This window comes from Anser brachyrhynchus, assembly GCF_964034855.1.
Source record: "Anser brachyrhynchus genome assembly, chromosome: 1".
In the NCBI taxonomy this organism is placed as follows: domain Eukaryota; kingdom Metazoa; phylum Chordata; class Aves; order Anseriformes; family Anatidae; genus Anser; species Anser brachyrhynchus.
The window spans coordinates 49501978-49527415 of NC_137694.1; the positions used below are offsets into that span (position 1 = coordinate 49501978).

General features: G+C 34.9%; 1 protein-coding gene across 3 annotated transcripts in view; it reads left to right on the top strand.

Moving 5' to 3' along the window:
- Positions 1 to 24981, top strand: part of EPYC (epiphycan) — a 50298-nt gene extending 25317 nt beyond the window's left edge. The window contains exons 2-7 of one of the 3 annotated variants that reach the window (XM_080580327.1): positions 1819 to 1999; positions 14639 to 14792; positions 18393 to 18551; positions 19732 to 19934; positions 21490 to 21585; positions 23044 to 24981. In XM_080580327.1, the coding sequence (XP_080436453.1) occupies positions 1819 to 1999; positions 14639 to 14792; positions 18393 to 18551; positions 19732 to 19934; positions 21490 to 21585; positions 23044 to 23214 (964 nt within the window). In that variant the 3' untranslated portion in view covers positions 23215 to 24981. The remainder of the gene's footprint in view (positions 1 to 1818; positions 2000 to 14638; positions 14793 to 18392; positions 18552 to 19731; positions 19935 to 21489; positions 21586 to 23043) is intronic. The other 2 variants (XM_080580328.1, XM_080580329.1) reach the window with 2 other exon arrangements.
- The last annotated feature ends 457 nt before the right edge of the window (positions 24982 to 25438 follow it).

Genomic DNA, 25438 nt, shown 5'->3' on the forward strand with positions numbered 1-25438 from the left:
ACAGTATGTTCCAATATATTACACATAAAGGAAGTAGAGAGATACTAAAACTGTTCAAGTTAATGCAGATACTACAGGTGTACATACATAACAATATTTTTCACAGAGATTAATATTATGTTTGCTGATTTTGTCTATATTTATAAAATTATATACTTATAAAGCCCTGTGCCCTTTAAAATCTTTTATTCCAAGGAAATGTAAAATGTAAACAATTTCGAATAATGAATAATTTTATATTCGGGGTTTGTTCAGAGAAAAATCACACTGAATACATTATTGTTATATTTTGGAATTAATATAATTTATAGTTGGATCGTTTGGGTTAAATGACACTTAAAAAAGAAACAAGACATTCCTGTCAAAAACAGGCAGAAGAAAATATAAAGTTAGAGAAGTATATATATATATATATACTTCAGTATGTTTCAGAGATTGGATGTATTTTATTTTATTTTATTGTAAGGAAACAGAAAACCTTTAATAATCTTGGAAGTTAATACTGAAAGGTGCAATTCAACTAAGTCTGCTCAAAGACAAGCCAATGTGATTCTAGCTACTCCCAGCAGCAACTGAAAAGTCTTTTTGAATAAAGCAAATGAGGGAAAAATGAACGTCTTGTGTTGCTGACCATCCCCAGAGGAATTTCATATCCTCATGCCTAAACCAGATTCATAAAGACCTCTTTTCACAAAGCTAAAATTCAGGTTCTTGCTCAGCACGCATTCCAAAAAAAATGTCTCATGCATTTCTTAATCTCTTTTAAGTTGCTAGAGTTTTAAAATGAAATATTTAAGTATGTGTATAATGGCATCACAACAGGACTACAGTTTATGAGACATGCACTGCTTATTATCATTGTCTGCACTTTTGGTGAAATTAGTGGAAGCAATGGATAAATCAAGGTGTAAGTAAAGAATGTTGAATAGACCCTTGTGTCAGGCAGCTTATATGATATACATCACTTATATGGAAGAGGGAATGCATGAACACTAATATTCAAGCCTAGTGTGATTTATTTATTTATTTATTTATTTTTGCTATTTTACTAAAATACAGAACATCTTAATGGGTGACAATTCATTTCTGTAGTTCTATCCTCCAAGGAGAACAGGTGACTGTACTATGTTGATTCAATGAAAGAAGGAAGGCTACTGTCAATTATAGGGCTGGGAAGAACAGAGACTAGTTTTGATTTTGTTTCCCAAACCTTTGCAGAGGTCATGTTCCAAATATGCCACATCTTTTCAACACATAAAATGATATTCTGGCAGAACAGCTATTGGGTGAAAACGTACTTTGATTATGCTCATCCAGAGGCAGCAAGGAAAGACGTCCTAATGTCTTCTAACATTTTGGTAGAGGAGAAAGACAAAATTACATTGGACATTTCAAAGGATGGTTTATTGTGACAGGGAGAAAAAAAAAATATGTCTAGCTAAACTTTGGCTAGGTTATCAAAAGGTCTTTTCTAGTCATGCATATGAAATAGTTGAAGATAGATAAAAGGGGAAAAAGATCAATATATAACCCTTTTACCTTTTCAGATCCTTTCTCACGAAGACCAGTTTATTTTTATACTGTTCTGATATAGCAAAATTCTACAGGTCCTTCCTCAGTTATCAAAATGCAGAAATTCTCTTATCCAGGGACTCTTCATGAAACAAACTAGAATAAACATTTGAGTTATCATGAATAAATACGAACATCAAAATCATTGTTGCATGCATAGAAGCACTGCAAGTGTAAGAATAAATTTTCATAGATTCCTTGCAATTACCACTTTACCCACATTTTGTCCATTTTCTTCTCTTTCAGAAAAGAAAGCAGAATGAAAACCTTTGTAAATATTTTTCTGGGATTTTTTATCTTTGAGGCTGTTGGAGCTGCACCTATCACTGACACTATAATTTATGATTCTGAGTTCTATGACGTGTCACTTGGAGAGCTGCCTCACCCATTTGTCTATGTTGAAAATGAGCAGTCTGATCAATTAGAGGTAATCATAATTTTTTTTTTCTATTCTTCCAAAGTGCATAAATGCAGTGGCTTCTGATGACTTTTGTTGTCCTTGAAAACATTTACCAGACAAATCTACTCATGAGGTTGCTATTGCCATTTGTTAATCAACAGTTCTCCGTACAAATAACACACTGTAGTCCATTCATAGTTTCTCCAGCCTACAAATGTGAACAAATTATTTGCTGGTTTATTTGTGTGTGTGGTAACCTTTAAGAGAGCAGGAAAAGCTTCCCCCTGATCTCCTTGTTTTGCCACAAATTGTGTTTGAGACTGTCCCTGTGATTTATTTGTCTGGCTGAAGGACTGAGGCAGCTGACATAGGACATCCAGGAATCCCCATGAAATGAGGTGTGAAATGCTGTTTCCTGAGGTTATTTCTCATAATAATAAATATATTAAACACATGTTTATTTCAGTCTATAAATACCAGTGATTTCTATTTCTATTAGGAAAGTGGGCAAAAGAAAGTAGGAAAGGAAAAGGGAAAGAACTTGAATTGAAAAACAAGAATAGAAGAGAGATTACTGAAGAAAAACTATTGAAATTCTGTTGCACTATGAGACGGTGGAGCCTCTACAAGGAAATGACTCAAGTTGTTGAGTTTAATGCTCTTTTCCCCTCCCAGATTCTTGTATTTCTCTACATTATTAAAAAGCTTAATAAATGCCAATCTCACTCTGCTTCTTAAACATGCACAAAACGTCCGAGAAAGTGATTTATGCGCTGTGTGATTCAGGGCTGAGTGGGAAAAGGACATTCATAATAGAGTGAAAAATATTTCATTTTAATAATAAAAATAAATTGTGGGGGGGGGTTGTTTGTTTTGTTTTTACAAACGGTATTTTAATAGTCACTCACAGTACATAATTCGTGAAAATGTGTTCCTCTGAGTGATTCATCAAGGTGAGCGTTTCATCAAGGTGAGATCAACATTATGTAGTAGCCTTGAAATCAAAGTACAAAGAGAACACTTGAGAATGAATATGTCCCAAAAGAACTGGAAAGATAAAAATCACCTCAAAATCTGCATTAAGATCAGAACCTCACAGTTCAGGGGAAATATATTTTCTAATCTTCGAAAGACTATGAAGAACTCCAGCCTAGAGGAATGATTTCGCCTTTGGTCTGCTTCCCAGTGACATGCAGAATCAAACATATTAATGCATCTGGGCTTTCCTCATTGAAAATTTCACCTTTAGTCAATGCTTCTGCTTTCTTTGTTTTAGAGACAGTGATTAACTAAGAGTTCCTATGCTTTTCTTTCCTCTTGAAAATTAACCCTATCCTATGGATTTCTCAGTAATATATTGAATGCTAGGTGTTACTATCCTGTGCTCTCACTGTGACATTCTGACACTGAGGGATGGTATGGCCCAAGTTTCTTGAGGGATGGTATGGCCTAAGTTTCTTAGAGAAGGATAGAGACACGGCAAGTTTTCTGTGGTTCTCTTCTAGCTGAAAGGAAATTCAAGATGATCAATATTACACCCAACAAGATACATCAGGTCCTATCTCAGGTTGCTTTATTTAGGGAAATACACAGTTGGAACAAGAGAACAAAAGTATTTATTTTGTCTTGTAAATTTCTTTTCCAGAGGAGGATTTTCTCCCATTGCTGAGATTTTTAGCCAGCCTTCTTAAAATTCTTCAAGTGGAGGTCATCCATCATAGCAGTTGGAAGGAATGTTACTTTCCAGATGAATGGACCTCCCTGTGAGAGCCCTTTTTTTCCCAGATCTTTAGCCAAAATCTTTCTTTGCTTACATTCCTTTTACCATGTACCACCCAAAAGAAGCCCAAGCATTCATAATTTCCCAAAACCCAAAGGAGAATTCAGAGTGGTCAGTGTTGTACAGATCAGGCAGCTTTTATAAACTTGCATGCCAGTGTTTAAAGTGATCTTTCAGACACTAAACATTATTGCTGTCACTCATATTTTAAACACAATACATTTGATTTCTCGATCACTGTTACAACTTTTCTCCCTACGATCCTGTTACTATAAAGATGCAAAAGTCTTGTCCCTGTGTGTAGCTCTATGTAAAAAAATCAGTATTTATGCAAGGTCAAAGTTTAGTTTTTTATTATGCATAGTTTAAATGATGAGCAATACCATGGAGACCCAGAAAAATAGCAAGCCTTCATTTGCTCTAATTGCTATGTAGTAACTCTTTAGCATCTGACTTGCATTTTGTTTTAGAGATCTCTGAATCATGTCTTTAGCTTTCCAAAATAATGGAGAAAGACTGAAATAACATTTTCTGTCATTGCTAACTAAATTTTAAGATTTTAAATTGAAGACATGCAAACATAAATCATTCTGTATAACAGATTTTTAGACTCACAGAAGTGCAAACTTTTCCTAACACATTTTTAAACTCATAACAGAATTGCAAACTAACCAAGCTCATATGTCCAACTGATTTTCAGAGTGTCTAGGAGACATACCAGTGTTAGGACTTCAAATGAGTTCTGTGAGTTGCTCCTGTTTATTTCAGAGGAGTGAGGCCCCTATGTATCTCAAAGAATTGAACTAAAGTGATGTCAGTCATGTCCTTCCCAGAATATTACCCAGTGGGTCCTGTAATCCATCACAAGATGTTCAACCAGCAAAATGAAAGACCTAGGGAAGGATTCCTCTCACTCATTCTGTCTGGTTAAAATTAGGTGTTGCAACCCAACACCACCCTTCAAGACACGGATGAATAATATTTTCAGGATATCTATCTTGGTCATCTAACTTTAGATGAACACTAGGTACCTGTCTCAGGTTGAGCTCTGAAGATTTAAGTTAATAAAGTTAGGTGAGAGTGATTTTGGATTCATGACTTTTTATATTTCTGACACTCTGAAAGTTTTTTCTTATGGAATATATATGACAAAAATAAAGTCTATGTGTATGTATATACACACAGACTTCATTGGCTTGTGAACAGGTATCTGAGCGTATTTTATTGAGATAATGATTGTTTGCATTTTTTCCACATGAAACCTGCCCGTGACTCTTTTTCTCATAAATTTTAGATCAGCTTTAGAGTTTGGAAAAGTTATACTTAACAATGGAAATCAGAGGTTCTCTAGCACTGTCTGTCAACATCAGCATGTCTATTTAATTTCTTTCAGTCTTCTCATTATATACAATATATATACATGGAACACATTTTTAGTGCACAGAGTTTGCAAGGGGAAAGTGCTTGCAGATGGGAATTAGAAGAATTGTATTGAATCATGAATCAAAGTTATGTATTGATATGTATTAGATATATCAGATTTAGGCTATAAAATCTACGGTTTCCAAGTTTCTAGGTTAGTGAGATATGGAAGTCCTAGCCAACACTTTGCAGCCAAAGAGCATTTGTTACCGAGAAAACCTTAGAAACACATCACTTGGAAAGAAAATTTGTATAAAGACTAAGAAGAACAGTATCAGCGACAGATAATGACTAAAAAAAAAAAAAAAAGTACAATAAATAAATAAATAGATCTGTTACCAAGGTCCTGAAGGATAAAGGGACTGCAAAGGCAAGTCACTGTAAGTTTATGTACAAGTTTTATGTTGGATTTATCTTCTGAAACTGACAGTTACAACTGCATAAATATCAGTTTCTGTTTTGCCCTTTTCCTTAATATTTTTGTTATTATTATCAATGAATATTTATATTATGATTGGATCCAGGTATTTGATTAAATAAGAGACTTAAAAGTATCCACTTTTATAAAGTACATGCAATACCTTTGGGGAACACACCATATAGTCTTTTTAAAGAATTACAAATTTGTAAAATTAAGGTACAATAAGATAGTAGCAAAGCTTGTAAGGGAATTAAATTTACCATTTGAAGCTTTATCCAAATGTAGAAAATTGTCTGCTTTCTGAAAAGTTTTGAATACAGCTCTTACTTTTACTCAGCTGTTTATAACAGATTACATACACTTCTGTGGAGATATCTCCACAACAGATAAAATTTTCTGTGGATTAAAAATAATGAAATACCTGAGTAATGTTCCAAGTATTTTGCCATATAGCAAAAGCAAAGAGCAAAAATACCACAAGACAAGAAGGAAGGATTTGAAATATTGTATTAGTTCCTAAGTTCTACCACAACAGCCCACAAAGAGCTAGTCTCATCCAGTTAGCTACATGAAAAGTTATAAAGATCTGGTATACTAGCTAAAATATTAAGTACCTAAAATTTTAATAATGGGCATGCTATTAGTTACCACTACCATAGCTAAACTGAAAAACTGCATCCCTTCTCTTGCCTTAGACTGGGTGAGATTCTCAAAGTAGTTGTCCTGGTCTGAAGACGCCTAACTCGGCCAACTTGGAGTCATTACTTAAACATAACTATCACCACATTTGAAATTTCTGTGTGAGAGGTGTCAGCTGAAAGTTTACAGTGAGATTATACCTTTTACAATAGATGTTTGCTACCTTGATATCTTTGATCACTTAAACATTTTCCCCCAGACATCCAGCCTCATGGCTTCTGCCAGAAATAATTAATGTGCAACATCCCTACTGACATGGTTTATGACATAAGGATACAGATATTTTATAAAATTACCACATATGTCTAAATTATATACATGGCTGTACATTTTATTCTGAATACTGGTGAGATTTTAACATGTGCACTAACCCATTTAAAATAATAATAATAATAAGAAGAAGATAAGAACCATCGTAGAGTCAGTCAAAACAGGATTCAGACTTCAACAAAAAGTTAAAACTCCTTGTGCTTAAAGTCCAAAGCATGGTTTGGTATACAGTTCAGAGGGGAGAGTGCTGTGGTTTTGCTCTGAGTCTGCTCTGAGTCATTTCTATCTTGGTTCATTTTAGTGATTGTCTAATGCATGGGACACAAAAAAAAAAAAATCCTTTGAAAAGGTCTTGGATCTCAGTTCCTTTCATACTAGGCTACATACTCATGTTTCCTTTGGCTTCTGTTGTGAATTTTCTCTTTTGATGGCCTCTGGCATTTTTTCAATATCTCATCCAAACTCTCCTCGAGTCCTCATATGGTGGCTAGGAAGTCTCCTAGAACAGAGGTTTTTGGGGTGCCAGCACCTGCAGGTAACAACATATATTAGATTTCTTGTTTCTCGGTTGAATGGAGATCCAGCACCTTTCTTCGCATCTGAATGCAAAAGGAGTAAAACAGGTGTGCATATTTAGCAGATGGGTTCTCTCAACTATTTAGGTGTAAAGAATGCCTCATTCCTAATCACTAATAGGCTTGGGGTGTGTGACAGGTAGCTCTGTAAATTCTTCTGAACATGAACTTGAAGGCTCTAATGAAGTTTCTGCCTGAATCCTTAGTTGCACAATACTTTTCAGCTAGTTGAGATAGCCAAATAAAGCTTCACTGAATTTTTGTCCTTAGATGCCTCAATGAAACCTAATAGCTCGTTAGAAGCATAAAAGCTCAGTGGACTGTCCTCCAGTATCAGCATAGCTGTAGTAATGACTTGGACATATTTTTTGTTTTGTTTTGTTTAAAGAAAAAAAATAGTACAGAAATGGTATTGCAATATTCATATATATTTCAAAAAAGCACAATCCCCATTGTGATGTCACAGAAATCTGGTGACTGACAACTTACTTTGAATGTTATTTCTGAAGAGTGATTTTGGCTCTGGCTTTCCATACAGCTTGAACCAACTTCTAGTTGCTGCTTTTCAACTTCTGGTCCCAAACTAATTTTTATTAATAAAAGGGGAAATAGTAGCTGTGGGTAAAAACAGTGGCAGCAATTGATGCTGGACATAATGCTCAGACCACATGTTCAAGCAGAAGTAGGAAATATATATTTTTTAAAATGTGCAGAAAAAGAAAGAAAGAAAGAAAGAAAGAAAGAAAGAAAGAAAGAAAGAAAGAAAGAAAGAAAGAAAGAAAGAAAGAAAGAAAGAAAGAAAAAAACTTCTCTCACTACTATTCCCTTTTTGACATTGGTGTCCCTTATTTTTAGAGTTGTGTAGCAATGACTTGCTATCATGCGGAATGTCCCTCTGAATGGCAGGGAATGCATCACAGCTGTGTCTTTCTCCTCAGCACTTTCTTCTTTACAGCATATTCTTGTTCTAGACATCTCACTAATTGATTGTTAGCTGATTTTACATATAACAGGACATTTCTATATAGATGCACCTGAACAATAGAAACTTTTATAGATCTGAAGATGCAGCAGCTTGTGAGCATTGTATCTGTATCACTGTGGGTGGGCTACATGCAAGTACCAGTTTGGAGATAATCAGATTAAATGTCTTAGCATTGTAAGCTGTAGGAATGAGAAGAAGAACTGATCTGACACCAGACTTTGGCTCTGATATCTGCTAAACAGTATGGCTGCCTCTATATGGTCTCCTGTGCAGCTAAAGGAAGATGGACAGGCACTTTAGGAAGTTCGTCCATGACACATGTGGGCTGAACCACACTTGGGTTGTGATTCTTCCTTCACTGTCTACACAGGGAGTTTAAGGAGACTAATCAGCTAAATTAGATGTTTTAATTCTATGTCTGAAGTTAAGTGGAGAGAATACAATCCTTGTTAATAAAAGCAATTACAGCACATTTAGGAAAAGCCAGGTTGGTGAGTTGAACAAAAGCATGCTCAGCTCCAGCAGTGCCTGATCTGCCTGAAATGCATGAGGAAATATGCTTGAGATGCTGAACCCTCTCCACTACAGGCAGCTCTGGAAGTCAGGCTGAGGTAGCTTCTCACCACAGGTCCAAGAGTTGACAACATTTCTAGTAGAAACTTTGACTGTCTGAGTGACCTCCAACTTTGTTTGTATGTGGTTTGGGTCAGCAGAAACTCCTATGGAAGTCTTCATTAAGCAGCTGGGACTAGTTTTCAGATCTTTTGTGCCTTTTAATAGTGCAATGAGCCCTGTTCTGATTTCTAAAACTGGCATAATATTTCCCTCTATTTTTATTTGTCTTGCAAAATTTCAGCACGGTTCCAAAGAATATTGTCTGCTTAGCTGGTTAGCTTAGGAATTTCATAGCTTTCAAACCAGAAAGGTAAAAATAAAATCTAATTTCAAACAGTGTTGGAAAGAAAGTTTGACAATTCATACTAATGACTAAAGACAATTCATACTAAAATACCATTTATAAATTTCTGCCTTCTTAGACAACAGAATTGGTAAGTAAAATCCCTGTACTAATGCTGTGCAGCATGAATATTTTACTCACCTAAAATCAGACATAGCATAGCTACGCTTGCTATTGATACAAGAAGTTTTAGGATACTCTGTAGTTAAAATGATAATAAGGCTACTTTTCTTTCTAAGATTAATTAAAAGAGCCTCAGAGACTACCTACATTGTCCAAGGCAGAAGCCATAGGTATTAATTTCTTTATAACTGGGTTACAAGTGCAGAGCTCTATAACTTAGGTATTGACTTGTCTGACCAAAGTATGAATAGAAATGCACGTGTGTATGTGGGTGTAAACCCCACCAGACAACAAAATTACTTTAATAAAATAAAATAAATAAAATACAATAATAAAATAAAATAAAATAAAATAAAATAAAATAAAATAAAATAAAATAAAATAAAATAAAATAAAATAAGAGGCTTAAGGGTTTAAAAGAATGGCCTGCATTGACAATGAAAGATGTTGTACCAGACTATACCAGTTCCAGAACCCTGTTACGAGCAGCAAAACTGGGAATGTGTTGTTTATAGCAAGACTGAAGGTCCTGCACTCTGATAACACTGCAGTACAGATGACCTCCCAGTGAAGACCCTGCATCATACCAGCAGCAGGCAGGAAATAACATTTTAGAATATAACATACTATTCCTTTCCATGTTAGCCACCATGAAAACACATTCCAAATGAGGAAAACAGGCAGTCTGCAGCAACCTGGCATAAGATTCATTGGTGGTCTCACATCCAAAATGATCAGGTAAAAGACTGCCCCATAACAGTTGATGACCCTTAAAGGAGTCACAAAGGTTAGTTTTCAGTGCTGGTCAAGAAGAACACAGGCATGATGACGAATCAATAGCTTGTGTCCCTTGTCTTCTGTGTGGAACAAAGTGACCATGGCCAGACAACTCAGTGTAATCATGCAAGTGATTAAAATCTGAGAGAATGAATGTGAGCAAGTAAAATTCGTTTACTTAGAAATTTTGCAAACAAATGTCACCTTCCCCTTCCCTGGATCTCACACAGAGTTTAGTTACAATAATTTCCCCAACCTAACTGTTATTTCTGCAGTTCTGTAAAAGAAAATGACAATTTATCTGAGCTGCAGAATTTGCAATCTAAATAGTTATCACATTACTATGAAAAATCTCACAGATTTATCTTTAAGATAGAACAACAATAGAAAAGAAGGCCTTAAATGCAAAATTCAAAAAGAAACAATTATGAGCTACTTTTGGAAAGAAAAACAAACCAATAACCTCTTCCATAATTAAGGCATTTTCTTGTAAGTTTTTGGTAGTTTCAGAACAGCTGTGGGGGGAACTAGTTCCTTTTGGTGGACCAATGTGTGGTACAACATTCCCTTCAAGTTTATAATGTCTTTTTAAGCTATGAACTTCAATTTGTGCTTTTAAGCATATTTTCTGCAGTTAAAAATAAAGCACTGAAACAGGACAAACTTCAGATTCTCCAGTGGATTTAAGCTTATTACATGCAATACATCAACTTTGATCTTAAAACTATCAAAACCTTTCATAGGCATAAAACAATAAACAAAACTTCAGAAGTAAAATGTGGTAACTGATGGCTTACAGCCTTGCTGTCTGCCTCATTAAATCTCTATAATCTTTATCTTGGTACTTTGTATGGATTATGTGGATCCACGGTCCTCATATAGGTTACTCATCTACATTTCCACTCTGTTCCACCCCTTCTGGCTACTACCACACAGACTACTACCCCCTCCCCCCCCCCGCCCCCATCATATAATTCATCCTTCTGAGCCTTTTCTAATCTTTAAAGCTTTACATTTTTTCTCACCTCCTCCTTAGACAAAGATGAGAGACAGATACCTACAGAACCTGTCCCAAAATAAGTGTCTGTGGTTGGTGGCTGTAGCTGCTCTTCAAGGGTTTTTTTCTCTGCAGACTGTGAAAGGAAGCTAGCTTAGACAAGATACCTAGCTCATGGATGACTGGTTACATGAGTTAAGTTTTACCAATCGTATTTTATTACTGATTGGTATGTTCAGATCCTTTTTTGCTTTTGCTTTGTCATAACTTCCTGATCTGAAAGTGCCTATAAATTGGCCATCCACTTTAAGCAGTTTCATTTGCAAATGTAGTCACATTCAATATATATAGGAGGAAAAAGTATTCTATGATATCTTAGTAAAGATATAACTCTGCTTACAGCATACATTATACCTAATATTCTGTACTGGTATTCACTAAATCCACTAAATCTCTTGATTGATTCCAAAGGCAGTGCAGGATAAAAATATACCACATAGTTAGATGGCTAAAAGTAGGTGATGTGATTGTTTTCAGTTTTCTCGTGGCATGTGTTATATCTATCTTAGAAGGACAATTATGATTTGAAGGCTTTCACGTACTGACAAAGAGAAACATCCTTTATTTCTCTAGAATATTCTTCCTGCTTTGTGATTCTTCAAAAGATATATTATTTAGAGTAGCAAAGGAAATACAAAACAAAACAAAAGGAGAATAATTCCATTAAATGCTCTATAAACATTTCTCTTTCTAATTTTTTTCATAAAGTGCATGTTGCCAAAAACAAACAAACATCTGGAAGACAAAGGACCATTCTGTACAATATATAGTTGACGAAACATCTTTGTCCTGTTACAATCTTGCGTGATTTATCAAATATGTAAAAGAGAAAAATGCATGAATCAGTTGACCAATAATGGGAAACAGACTTAGCTCTAGGTTACTGGTTCAAGTTCAACCTATATACACCAAGCAAACACTGCTCATGTGCTGGGACTGGTTAACATATATATACTAGCAAGCTCCTGTTCTATTACCAGTGTAAAAATGGCAACATCATTAAATTCCCTGTAATAGTTGGTATTTTTATGACAGTCACAACAGATGCAGGAGACTGAATAGATATTAATGTTAACTGCTCAGAATAGTTTATCTAGAAGTATGGTGAGACTTTCATCTGTGCATCCCCAAAATGAGATAATGTCCTATAAGGAAAGAGTGAGAGAGAACAATCCAGAAATAGAATTACTAGAAGTTAATATCTCTGTCTACCCAACAGCTACAGTGACTAACCTACTAAGAATACCTGAGCAGCAAAAGTCAGAGAAAGCATAAAGTAAATTACAAATTCTAAGCTAGTATGTTCCATAAAGTAAACCCTTGCATATTTAGAGAAGTGTCAGTCAGTGTAGATGATCCAAATCCCATGACAAGTGAAAGGAACATTTTTTACATCTATAGGCTATTTGCAAATTCTTTTTTGAAATGCTTGTTGTCCAGAACGGTATTTTTAGTAGAACTGCCACAAAAGATGTATACAAAGCTGTTTAGTAGGTCTCAAAATGTATGGATTGTATTCAGGGCAGAGAGTCTTAACTGATTTCCCCAGAACCGGTGAAGAAGTAGACAGCATATGCAAGCACTTTAGTGCAGTACGAGCCTGGGTCAATAAAAGTCTGGAATGTATCTCTCCCTCTAGGCTTTCTCCATTCAGAGACCATCTGCCCCATTTCCTTTGTTCCCAAAGTCTTCTTTTGATTTGTCCCCAAGTCCATTCCTGGTTAAGCTGTCTTACTGTCAGTGATACAGATGGGAACATTTTGTCTGTGCAAAGCAACAAGGTACAACCATACTCTTATTTACACTGACAGGTTACTCAGCCATAGTTCAGCTGAAGTTCATCTTGCTCACTTGATGACCATGTATTTTACAAAATTATGATCCAAATATCTATATTAGGGCATACTTATCTGTAAATATCACTTATTGGAATATAACTAAAGAATTTACAGAGACACTGAAGTTTGTTCAGTCCAAATCTAACTGATATAGGTATAACATAGCAAAAGCTTTGTTCATGCTTGTGGCCCAGACCTAGTATCTCGTGTGTTAGTTCCTTTAACTTGTACAGTCTACATAGAAAGCCTAATTAAAAAAATCTTAAGGAGCTGCCAAGTTTGGAAGCAATCTACATCTTTTATCTGTCTTTACAACTAGAATTTACAAGCACTAGTGTGAGCGACTTAACAACCAGTTCCCCACTGGACAGCAAAGCCAGCAGTAAGCAGGAGCTGGTCTAGAAAACTGAGAGGTTTGGTCAGGTGAAAAACTTAGGTTTCAATAGCTTTATGGCACTGTTGTGCTAGAAAGCTGCATTGAAGAAAAATCTTTTATAAAAATTAATTTTATGCCTCAATGCTTTTGCACATCAGACAAAGGTGTTGCGATAAAAATCCTAAAACTGCAGCAGAGGGGTGCAACACTCACAGGAGTGGATGCATTAATTAACTTTTAAACAACACCTCAGATGTACAAAGCACTATAAGAACATTAATTAATTGTCCTAGATTTTAAAATTCTCAATGGAAAGCCTAGAGAAATCAAGATATAGCAGTACAGTAATGTGCAAAGGTTGCACAACAGTGGTGCATTTCAAGTGGCTGGGTCCTAACAGGAAACGGCTCTTTTTCTTTGCAAATGTAGGCCCCTCTGCAACAAGCCTGCCAAGTCTGCAATGCTCTTTTTATTAGAGTTGATATAACACAAGAAAATTGCTACATTTTTATCCTGAAGTCATCATAAAGCAAAATCAACAGAACGTGGCTTCAGAATTAGAATTAACACAATAAACCTAACTAATTACACTAATAGAATGAATGATTTAAAGAGGAAAAAATAAAGTTTCTTGTCCCATGAAGGGATCTGCCAAATTTTATAGAATTTTTCCAAATCAAGATTTTATCCAACATTTTTATATATATTCTTAATTCTTCCTCCTACCTAATGCATCAGCAAATGAATGAAGATAACCACGGACTTCAGTTATTCAGATTGAGAAAAGACAAAATACTGACAACGTACTAGCAACTACTGTGTGCACTTTGTGAATTCTTGGATAACATTTTAAAAGTACGTTAGTGTTGGGTTTTTTTGTTGTTGTTGTTGTTTGTTTGTTTGTTTGTTGTGCAGATCCTGTACAAATACATTGCATTTGGATTTATGCTGGTACAATTTACAATTTTATGGCCAAATGACTGGCTTTTTTTTTTTTTTTTTTTTTTTTTTATGCTGCACTGCAAATTTTCACTTGTCATCACACAGGACATATCCAGTTTTATTTAAAAATGATTTGTTTAAGTAAAAGTGGGAAAAAATGTTAGTATATGTTCTTATTAATGAACTATATGCAGTTTGCATTCATGTGTGTATACAACAAAACATTTAACAATTGAGATAAAAATAATGACAAAAATCATAAGCGTGTTAGAGTTTCATGTACTGTTTACACAACGCCAGAATTCACTGTGGCTGACGGATAAAATGCAGTTTGAGTACTAAACTTCAGAACTTATATGACCTCTAGTGGCAGTTTATGAATAACTGGAAGACAGCTGTCAGTGAAGGTAAACAGTAACATTTCTCTCTTAATTTTTTCCTAGGCAGAGATTGGGACAGCATTACCTTCTATAAATCAGGAGAGTTATTCTTCTGCACCATTGACAGAAGAACCTGAGGAAGAAGCATCAATGCCAAAATTAATTGATGTGTCTTCAGCACAAGGGTCTGGGGTTCTTGGGCCCCAAACTCAAGATGGTTAGTCAGAAAGAGAAACAAACATTGCATGCACAGCTTTGCTTTTGAGTGTGCGCACTTTACCTGCTTATGGATGTCTACCTCTCTTATTGAAAGGGAGATAAATCATTTCTGTACCTCTGTTACTAAAGAGAGGTATATCATGGCCTATCTTGAAGTCAGATATGTGCCTAGTCAAAATGTTACCACACTATTTCACTATGAAAATGACTGTGCATCAATTAAGATTTTTTTCAAATACATTTTTCATTTAAAAAAAAAAAAAAAGTGAATTGGCAGATGTTACCAGTACTTATTTATTGACTTGGATTTCAACATAATTACCAACTATGCTCATTTTATAATGACTTGTTACACACTTTTGATAAATCAAGGAATCATAGAATATCTTCTGTTGGAAGGGACCCACAAGGATCATTGAGTCCAACTCTTGGCTCCACGCAGAACCACACAAAAATCAGACCACATCTCCGAGAGCATAGTCCAAACACTTCTTGAACTCCGGCAGGCTTGGTGCCGTGACCACTTCCCTGGGGATCCTGTTCCAGTGCCCAACCACCTTCTGGGTGAATAACCTTTTCCTGACACCCAGACTGAGCTTCCTCTGTCCCAGCTCCATGACGTTCCCTCGGGTCCTGTTGCTGTCCCCAGAGAGCAGAGCTCAGCACCTGCCCCTCCACTCCCTTTGTGAGGAAGCTGCAGGCCGCCATGAGGCCTACCCTCAGTGTCCTCCTCTCTAGGCTAACGAACCAAGTGACTTCAGCCACTCCTCATATGTCTTGCCCTCTAGACCCTTCACCATTTTTGAAGCCCTCCTTTGGACACTCCCTAATAGTTTTATACATTTCTTACATTACAATAGTTTTATACATTTCTTACATTGTGGCACCCAAAACTGCACACAGCACTTGAGGTGCTCTGCACAAAGCAGAGCAGGATAATCACTTCCCTCAACCGGCTAGCAATGTCGCGATTGATATACCCCAGGATATGGTTGTCCCTTTTGGCTGCCAGGACACACTGTTGACTCATATTCAACTTGCTGTCAACCAAAACCCCCAGATCCCTTTCCACAGGGCTGCTCTCCAGCCTCTCATCCCCCAGTCTGTACATACAGCCAGGGTTGCTCTGTCCCAGGTGCAGAATCTGGCACTTGCTGTTGTAAAACTTCATATTGTTGGTGATTGCCCAGCTCTCTAATTTCTCAACATCTCCCTGCAAGGCCTCTCCACTCTCCAGGGAGTCAACAGCTACTCACAATTTAGTGGCATATGTTTTCATACAAAATATAATTTAAAAGTTAAAGAATTTTTGACCATGAAAACTAGAAACTTAAGAGAACAGTTTAGAAATTTCCAGTGAAGCTAATTTTCTGATCTTCTGATTAGATCTAGACAAAGAAGAGCTTTCCACATCTCACTGAGGAATTTAAATTGTAAAACAATCTGTCCCTCTCCCACACATGCATTGTGATGCTAATAATTGGGATTTGTTAGGAGCTACTCTAAACTCAGTTGATGAGCACTAGAGTTATTCACTCCTGTGATAAGTCTGTATTGCACGGTAATCAACACAAAAACAATACAGACAACACATAAATCCTATACACTTTTACTATGTTTAAAGTATAACTGCGTACCATAGAAGATAAATGAGAAAAAAAAAGAAAAAAAAAATGGAATTCATGCTTCCAAAATAATTGTGTGTTCAGTGAGGAAATATGAATCATTCCTAGTCTGTTTTTTATACGTTTTACTAGTGAGCACTGACCAGACAAACAAAATTATACTGATGTCAAAACAAATAAAAATGGAAATGAGAATTTCCCAGGAGGGTACTGAAAAACCCCCACAATTTCCTTCAAATTTCAAAACTGTAGGATGTTACAAAACATTTCAAGTAAATATTGCATATTATGAGTCAACCTTTTTGAGCACTGAGTGCAAACCAACTAGTGCGTCAACTGAAGCTATGCATGGGAGGCTAGAGGCTGTAACATATCAAATCAGATTATTTTTTGTCTTTACTTTTTTTAGCAACCTATTTTCCTACCAGATGTTGCTGCTGTTCTTGGCTTCATACTGGATAGAAGACTACAGTGCTCAGGAACATCAAGACAATTTAATTTTTCTTTTTGACATAATTTTGAATCTTCCCCATATCCCTGTCCTTTTTCAGCTTACATCATCCAGTGACAAGTATCAACCCTTCAGGATAAAAAAGGGGACACAAGAAGGAATTCTCTTCCTGTACTCTGTTATGTTTAAAAGAAAAAAAAAAATCAGCCATACTAAACTTTATATTTATTGTTGTTGGAATGGTTCAAGGTGTGAGAATTTATTTTCTCCCTGTGTGAGGTTTATTCCTGTAGCCAATTTAAATTGTCCTGTGGAGGCAGTTAGGGAAAGTACAGAGTCTCATCTTTCCAGAAATGTTTTTCCTGGATGCCCAAGTAAAGATTCTCAAACAAAAGAGTATTCTGGTCATAAATTCTTTAATCTTGCCTTAAAAGACACCACATATATAGCCTGCTTTTCAGCTAGTTACTGCTTATTGTTAGTAAATGGCACAGATTATTAAGTCAAATCTTCTATGTAGCCACAACTAAGCTGGAGAAAAAAACTCTTCTGAAAGAAAAACATTTTCATACTCATTAATTATGCTACTATTTTATAACTAATCAGAACAAACATCCATCTGCTACAAGGAGGGGACAAACTTTAAACAGAGGAGTATTTCCATGGCAGTAAAAGATGAGAAACAGATACACTGATTTATACCATAATCAAAGAAAATTGTATTAAAAATGCAACGCTCATTTCAACTAGCAACTTTTTCTACTCATAATGGCTTTCAGACAATCCAGTCAATGTTACAATTCTCACTACATCTGAACAGTATTATCAGGAGAAAGTTCTGACTTCAGTGCCTTCATACAGGTCTATAATTAAGATGAAATGATCTGCTTTTTTCATTTTCATGAATGTCTGGTGGTAACAAAATGTTTTGTTAACACAGTCTTCAAGCTACCTTAACTCAGACTGATAGAAAGATATTTCTTCCTAATGTTAAATTTCTGAATCAGAAAACATAAATAAAAAGCATGCAAAAGAAACTGAAGTTCTTCTCCATAGTTCTGTAGGAAAATATTAATTTCCATACAAATTACTTATAAGTACTATTTACAGAACCAAACCTAGCAGATCAGTTCAGGTTTCAGTCAATAGCTGTTATTTCTCCATCTAGATGGAAGTAAACTCTTGCCGTATTCGGGGGAAATTGAAGTTTGGCTGGCTGCTGTGACCTAATATTCTATTATTATAGTCTGAGAAACACAGCATCAGAATAAGAAAGCTAAAAGACCTAAAAGACCTTCTAATAGGCAATAAATTATAATAATAATAATAATAAAGTGATTACTTTTAAGACAGAATTTAAACACTTTGTTGCAATTATATGTTGTGGTGATCAGGACAGAATAGGAATTTATCGTCGATAAAATCCTTTAAGTGCTTAGGCGAACATTTCATTGCATTAATTTACATATCATTTTTGTACATTTTCTTGTAACAAACTGTTTTTTTCTAAATTCTTTCATAGGCCTTCCCACATGCCTTTTGTGTACATGTTTAGGGACAACAGTCTATTGTGATGATCACGAGCTTCATGCTGTTCCACCGTTGCCTAAGAAAACCATGTATTTCTACTCACGCTACAATCGAATCAAGAAGATCAACAAAAATGACTTTGCTAACTTAAGTATGGATAACAATAATGTTCCAATTAGCCTTAATTTCTATTATTTTTTGCTCATACAGATCTAAAACATAATGATTCATTTTACATTATGTTTGGTGCTAGTAAGACTACACACATAAATGAACATTTGGAAAAGTGCTTTGCTTTGCCTAGAGATCAATATTTCAAATACAGATTCTCTGTCAAAATTTTGAATTACTAGAAATAATAAAGTTCATCAATGTTTTTGCTATTAGTTGTTAACTTTGGATGGGCAGAAAAAACAACCCTTATGGGATATTTGCACTATATTAGAAAGTATATTTTTTTCTAAATAAAATAGATATATGTACTCCCACATAGATGTACATTCAAATATTAGCAAAGTATCTGTGTGAAAGGGATTTTATCTTTAAATAAATATATATTCATAGGTTCCCTCCATCACTATCTAGAAAATTCTTCAGTAAATGAAGAAACTTGCTAATAGAAAATTCTTTGTGGCCTAAACTATCCAAAATTAGTGATTAAGGGATATTTTATATTTGTAATTAAAAATAATTAAAAATGATTAAAAATGTTCTGGATGGAAATCACAGTTAAGCCACAGATTAATGGCCTTAAAAATAATTTATATTAATGCATTGATATATATATATTTATTTATATATGTTTTTCTGTTTTACCAAAAGTAAGCTTCATTTTCTAGTATTTTTTCCATTGGAAAAAAAATTTAAGTTTGAGTGTATTTCAGAAAACAGTCAATGTGTACAATTTCTTACTTTACATTCCAGTAGGAAAATGTTGAAATTAGAAAGCATGCGGAACTAGATGGTAGAGAATATGTTCATTTCCCTTTAAAAGTTATTTTTTTCCAAAGGATAACCATTTAAAAGTTGTCCAGAACACACATAAATTTTAAAATTAATAATTTCAAAATCTTTCACTGAAAGATGTACAAAAAATGACAGAAAATTTTAAACAAGTTGAGAGGGAGATGCTGATCCCCTTCCTTCAGAGAACCATTTGAATGTGGATCATTGCATTATATAAAGAGAAAAAGCTACCACATAGTCAGTCAGGAATTAGTCCGATTCAAGACTCTTCACCTGTAATTTAAGTAACCTGTTTGCCTTTTCTTTTTTCGAAACTTTCAAGAAATACATTTTGACATTCTTGATGCATCTTATTTCTCTACCAGACAATTTAAAGAGGATTGATTTGACTGCAAACTTTATATCAGAGATCCATGAAGATGCTTTCCGGAGACTTCCCCAACTTGAGGAACTGGTGCTCCGTGACAACAAGATAAGGCAACTTCCTGAGTTACCAGCTACCCTGACATTCATTGATGTTAGTAACAACAGGCTTGGCCACAATGGAATACGTAATGAGGCATTTAAAGTAAGTCTAGGTTTCATGGGAAAATCTTTTCTTCCTCTCTCCAAACTAAAATAGGATGTAGTCCAAAAAGCAGCCCAAGTGTTCCTTTTACAGTGGTAAATCTGTTAAGATTATAGGCCTCATGACCCTGCTGGTTGTCAGGAAAGCAATAAAGATGGAACAAGGTGAATGAGCCTTATCAGCTGGACATGAAAACCTTATTTCTTCTTTTTTTACAAAGATCCACACAAGACGTGATGGCATGCTATGTTTGTTATCTACCCACATTACTAATACTCAGGGAGAACAGACTCTGGAATGCTGTTTTATCTCCTCTTACAAGCAGGCAAGAGGGAAGGGCAAAGCTATGGATGCCACTGCTCCAAACTTACTCTATCTTGTATCTACACAGTAACTTGTTAGAGTATTTAGTAAATGTACATACTTTCCTCGCACCTTGAAAACCAGGGAAATTGGAACCTTGGAATGATCATCCTTTGACAAGAATTTTGGTGGGCTGATGTAGTGCCCCTACTTGCATGTGAAATCTGAAGTTGTTAGTCTGTGTTGGAAATACCAAATATAATACAGACTAGCTTCATATGCCAGAAACCTACTTGTGGAATATTCATTTGTCTCTAAGAATCTAGTTGTAACCAGACATCTCAGTGCCTCCTTTGGAGGATAGCTTCTTAATGTAGCAACCAAGAGCAGTTACTGAATCAAATGTTTTCTCCTAGCCCAACATAAGGAAGGTATTGGGAATGGGAATGATGAGCAAAAATTAGCCCCTGGAATTGAGACACTGGCCTAGCACATTTTCTTCTCACTCTGCATGAGGGGTTCTGAGCATTTATCTTTCACATTTACCAAGTACCTTTACCCCGATATCTTAAAGAACTCTGTCAAAAGGAATTAAACTACAATACTGAACTCAAAGAAGTAGTTAGGTACTGTAACTTGTGTGCAAAATGGGGCAAAATGAGAGCATTCTACTGAGCTTTATTGGCTACTAAGACAAGTTTATATCTTACTATGATAGTTACCAGATAAAGCTGCTTCTTCCACTAAGCTGTGGGGAAAAAAAAAAAAAAGGAAAAAAGAAAAAAAAAGAAAAAAAAGAAAAAAAATCAAGTGGAATAAGAATTTTATTTTTAGCTTAAGCATTTCTTATGCAGTTATAATTTGCTTCAACACCAATAAGCTTCTGCAAAATTGAATAAGCTTATCACAAAAGAAAAAAGAATAGGAAGCCTTTCTGCATAATGACTGGGAGAAGTGGTATTTTGACTCTAGAAGAACATCACTGAAATGAAGTCTCTAATTAAAGACATTTCAAAGACATTTTTCCTTTATTTTTATCCAAACAGCTTATCTTTAACAGTAATAGCTCTCAGCCTGTGCAAAAGGAAGTCCTTGACTGTCTTTGAATTTCTCTCTTTTCATCCATATCACGCTGAAACGAAAGGAGTTCATATCTAATGGTACTAATTGTGGTGATAGACTTAAAATTTACAGGCTGATGATTTTCAGAAGTGTCTAACATTTTCCTCTGCCTTTATTCTTCATCTTCCAGGATCTGCATGAACTGCAGCATCTTTACATCACTGACAATAGTTTGGATCATATTCCATTGCCACTTCCTGAAAGTCTCCAAGCACTTCATCTTCAGGTAGGCTACAAAAGTCAAATGTAGTGGTTCCATGCATCATGTTAGTAAGTAAAATTGGAGAGTGCAATTTTTATTTATTTATTTTATGGTTTGTGTGGTTTTTATTTTGTTTACCCAAATGTCTATGTACTTGAACTAAACAAACTTTTGGAAACATAAAATTAATAACTTGATAAAAGTTAGGTTTACAGCAGTCAAGAGAAAAATTGGTCTATACTAGTAAAAGAGACAGAAATCCCTCAGACTGCTCTTAGATATCTTTTTGTAAGAATGGAATGCTTTTTATTCCTAAAGGAAGTTACTTTACATACTGGTTATATGTATACACGGTATATTTCATTCTCTTAATAAAGGTCATTCACAGATGATATCATTTTTTCAATCCTTCATTTTCCAAACTCTTTCATTTGACTATATTGGAATATCCCATTCACCATCCTTCTGTATTTTTAATTTTTGTATTTGATATTATCTGTACCTTTGTTTCTGACTTCTTCCTTTTAACACTTTCATCTCTACTTCTTTCTCTTTATTTCCTCTTGTACCAATGACCAATTTTGATTATCAGATATATTTCTTTATTACACCATACATTCTAGAAAGCTTTGAATAAATGTCCTGCTTTACCATAAGTAATTTGACTTCTATATTTCAATAAGTAGATCTGAAGAAATATTCTGCCTGCTAGCTGACTATTGTTTTCACCTGCACATGCCAGTAAATTAAATATTCTGAGTAAATTAAATATTCTGTAGCTATGTGCTACAGTTCAAAGATAGTGAGCTGCATTCTTTTCACACCAGTTTCTGACTAGAAAAGTAATATAGAAAGGAAGAATTTTCAGCTTGTCCTCATTCTAAGAGGTGACTTTTTTAGTCCCAATTTCCAGAAAATCTTGGATTCTAGCAATTTGTTGTTGAAAAAGGTTCACTTAAAGAGAAAATGTTCAGTGAAGATAAGGTATATAAGAGGAATTCACATCAAAGGAATAAAACCTAAAGGATTCATTTTTTCCCTGTATGTAGGTTAAGCTAATGTGAGAGGGCCTGGGGGAAAGTAAATTGTCACAGATCAAACTCCATATTTGTGCCTTTACAAGCAGAGGCACATCAAGATGTCAAGATGGTAATTATGGTTCTGTGATTTTTGGACTGTCCTGTGCTGGTTCCAAGCTGCATTAATAAGGTGGTTTATTATGATTCTTCAAATGAAAATGTTCTATTCTACCATGCAAAAACTGTCTCTGCTGCATGGTTTGAGTTATGAGTTTTGAAGCTTTGCACTGGCCAAGGAATTTTACCATCTCTTGTGAGATTTCTCAGCTGAGGAGTTGTAGCCACAATTCTGGACTCAAATCTCTCTCTGGGCACTGCAAATACATCTATAACTTTTTCTTCAAAGATTAAAAGTATATTTTCAAGCAACTATTCTGATAGATATTTGGGTTTTCTTTTTTAGAACAACAACATTCAAGAGATGCATGAAGATACTTTCTGCAAAATGAAAGATTCTACTTATGTACGTAGGGCTCTTGAAGACATCAGACTAGATGGTAATCCCATCAACCTGAGCAAAACACCTTATGCATATATGTGTCTACCCCGTTTGCCAGTTGGTAACCTCATCTAAACTGTGACAGAAGCAAATACTGTCATATGTTACAAGACTTTTTAAGACAAGTGATTAACTCACTGCTACACTAAGATACTTTTTTTTTTTTTTCCAAACCTCATTAATTTTGGAAATATTTCTAATAATAATGAAACTGATTAATAAGGTACAAAGGATAATATGGAATGCTAAAAGACAAATCCATTATCTACTTAACTGCAATTTGTATAGTAATATCAAGAAAAGTATTTTAGTAAAAAAGTGTGCTGAAAGCAATAAATGATCAATATAAATGCAAAATTTTATGCTGAATTTTAAAGTTAAATAATTTTACATGTTAAAGCTGTAACATAGAAAACAAAGAATTAAAAAGAAAATATATGTACACAATTGAATATTTATCCCCTTTTCATTTCATGTAATATTTTCTCCCATAGAGACGCCCATATTTTTCTCCTTTCTTTATTACACCATACATTCTAGAAAGCTTTGAATAAATGTCCTGCAATAGAGACACCCACATTTTTCTGCTTTCTTACCTGAAACATCCCTTCATTTTGGAAGAGTACAAACAGTATTCCAAAAGGCATGTTTTCTTTAGAAAACACAACCTTTCTTTCAATTAGTAATGAAATGTAGATATTAAGTTTGTGTCAGATTACAGAAAAAAAAGTATATTAAATAGTTATTGTCTGCAGAAATAATTTGTCTTTATAACGCTGACAAGGTCTGACGCTGTCTTCTTTATCTTTGATAAACTGACCTATCAGTTTATCTAGCAAATAAAAATCTCACACTAAATGGCTTATTTGAGAAATACTGAGCTTTATTCTGCATGAAAAAAAAAAAAAAATGGCCCTTGATGTATTCTACAGTCACACAAAATATTGCAGCTTAATGTATTAAGGACCAGAATTCGGAAACACAAGTCATAATGGAAACAAATACACTTGAAGAGCCATGGATTGGTTTCCAATTATTACTGAGCTTCTCTGCTTTGCTGTTTGAGAGCACTACTAGTTAAAGATTAGGAAATTCTCTTCCTTTGGATAGTCTGAACAACTATTCTCCTGTTGGTAGGGTAGGGGGGAACAACACAAAACTTTAACACATTTTTCTAGATAAAAAGTCCCCAGAAATGATTCACAGGGTACAGCATAAGTGCTTGATTATTCCATTCTACTTTGAAGAGCTGCAAATATTACCTGCACATCTTTGATGATAAATGTTTGATAAAAGATTTCAGACAAAAAAACTCAATAAAACAAAACAAACCTTTCCACTTACACAAGCTGACATTTGTTTAATATCAAACTTTCCTTTCATCTAAGTGAACATATACACTCATTTAAAACACAAGTGCAACTGACATGTTATATTTCTGTTGGGCCAGGCAATGGAAAGTCTGTGCACAGGGACCACATTCTTCACCCTCACCCTTACATTTTGGGAATGTAGACAACAAATTCAGACAAGCTAAAATCAGAGTTGAAGAAATACAGCGGGCTACAATGACTGTGACTTTATGACTATGACTCTAACAATTTGGCAGTCTTATTTGAAATCCAATAAGCAGCAAAACTACCAAACAAACAAACAAATCAACCAAAAAAGGTAACAGCTGGATGCTTCACTTCAGTTTAAAACATTTTTTCTTTGTTTTCTGACACAGAACAAATTGTAGAACAGCTCTCTTCATGTTAGTATTCCTTCCAAAGACATGAGTTGTTATTAGATACTTGCTCTTAGAGTTGAAGCAATATTTCTTTTTCCACCTCTCAGTCCTCTTCTTTAAAAGTAGCTGAAAAATGAATGATTATAAATAAATTAATTAATTAGTTAATTCATTAATTAATTGAAATCTCAGCTACAGACTTTGCTTCAGGCCTAAAATCTGACCTATGTTTATTGTTCAAAAGTACAACATAGAATACATTATTTAAATATTCAGAAACTATATTGGTTTGTTCTGTAGGTATTTCTTCTTGTCTTTGGGACTCAGCTTCCCTGTCTTGTCAATCTGTATGTAAATAAAGACCACTTTAAGATAGTTTTGTGAATCAAATGAAAACTAAAATTGGGGAGGAAAAACGTTGTTTGTTCTATTGGACACTGACTACAGGGAGTGATACATTAATGTTAGAGATTAAGCTACACTGGAATGGTATAATAAGTTTTGTAACACTCTTGTTTAAAATCTCTGTAGCATGCTGTTATTCTTGTTAACTGTAGTTCTGAAAGA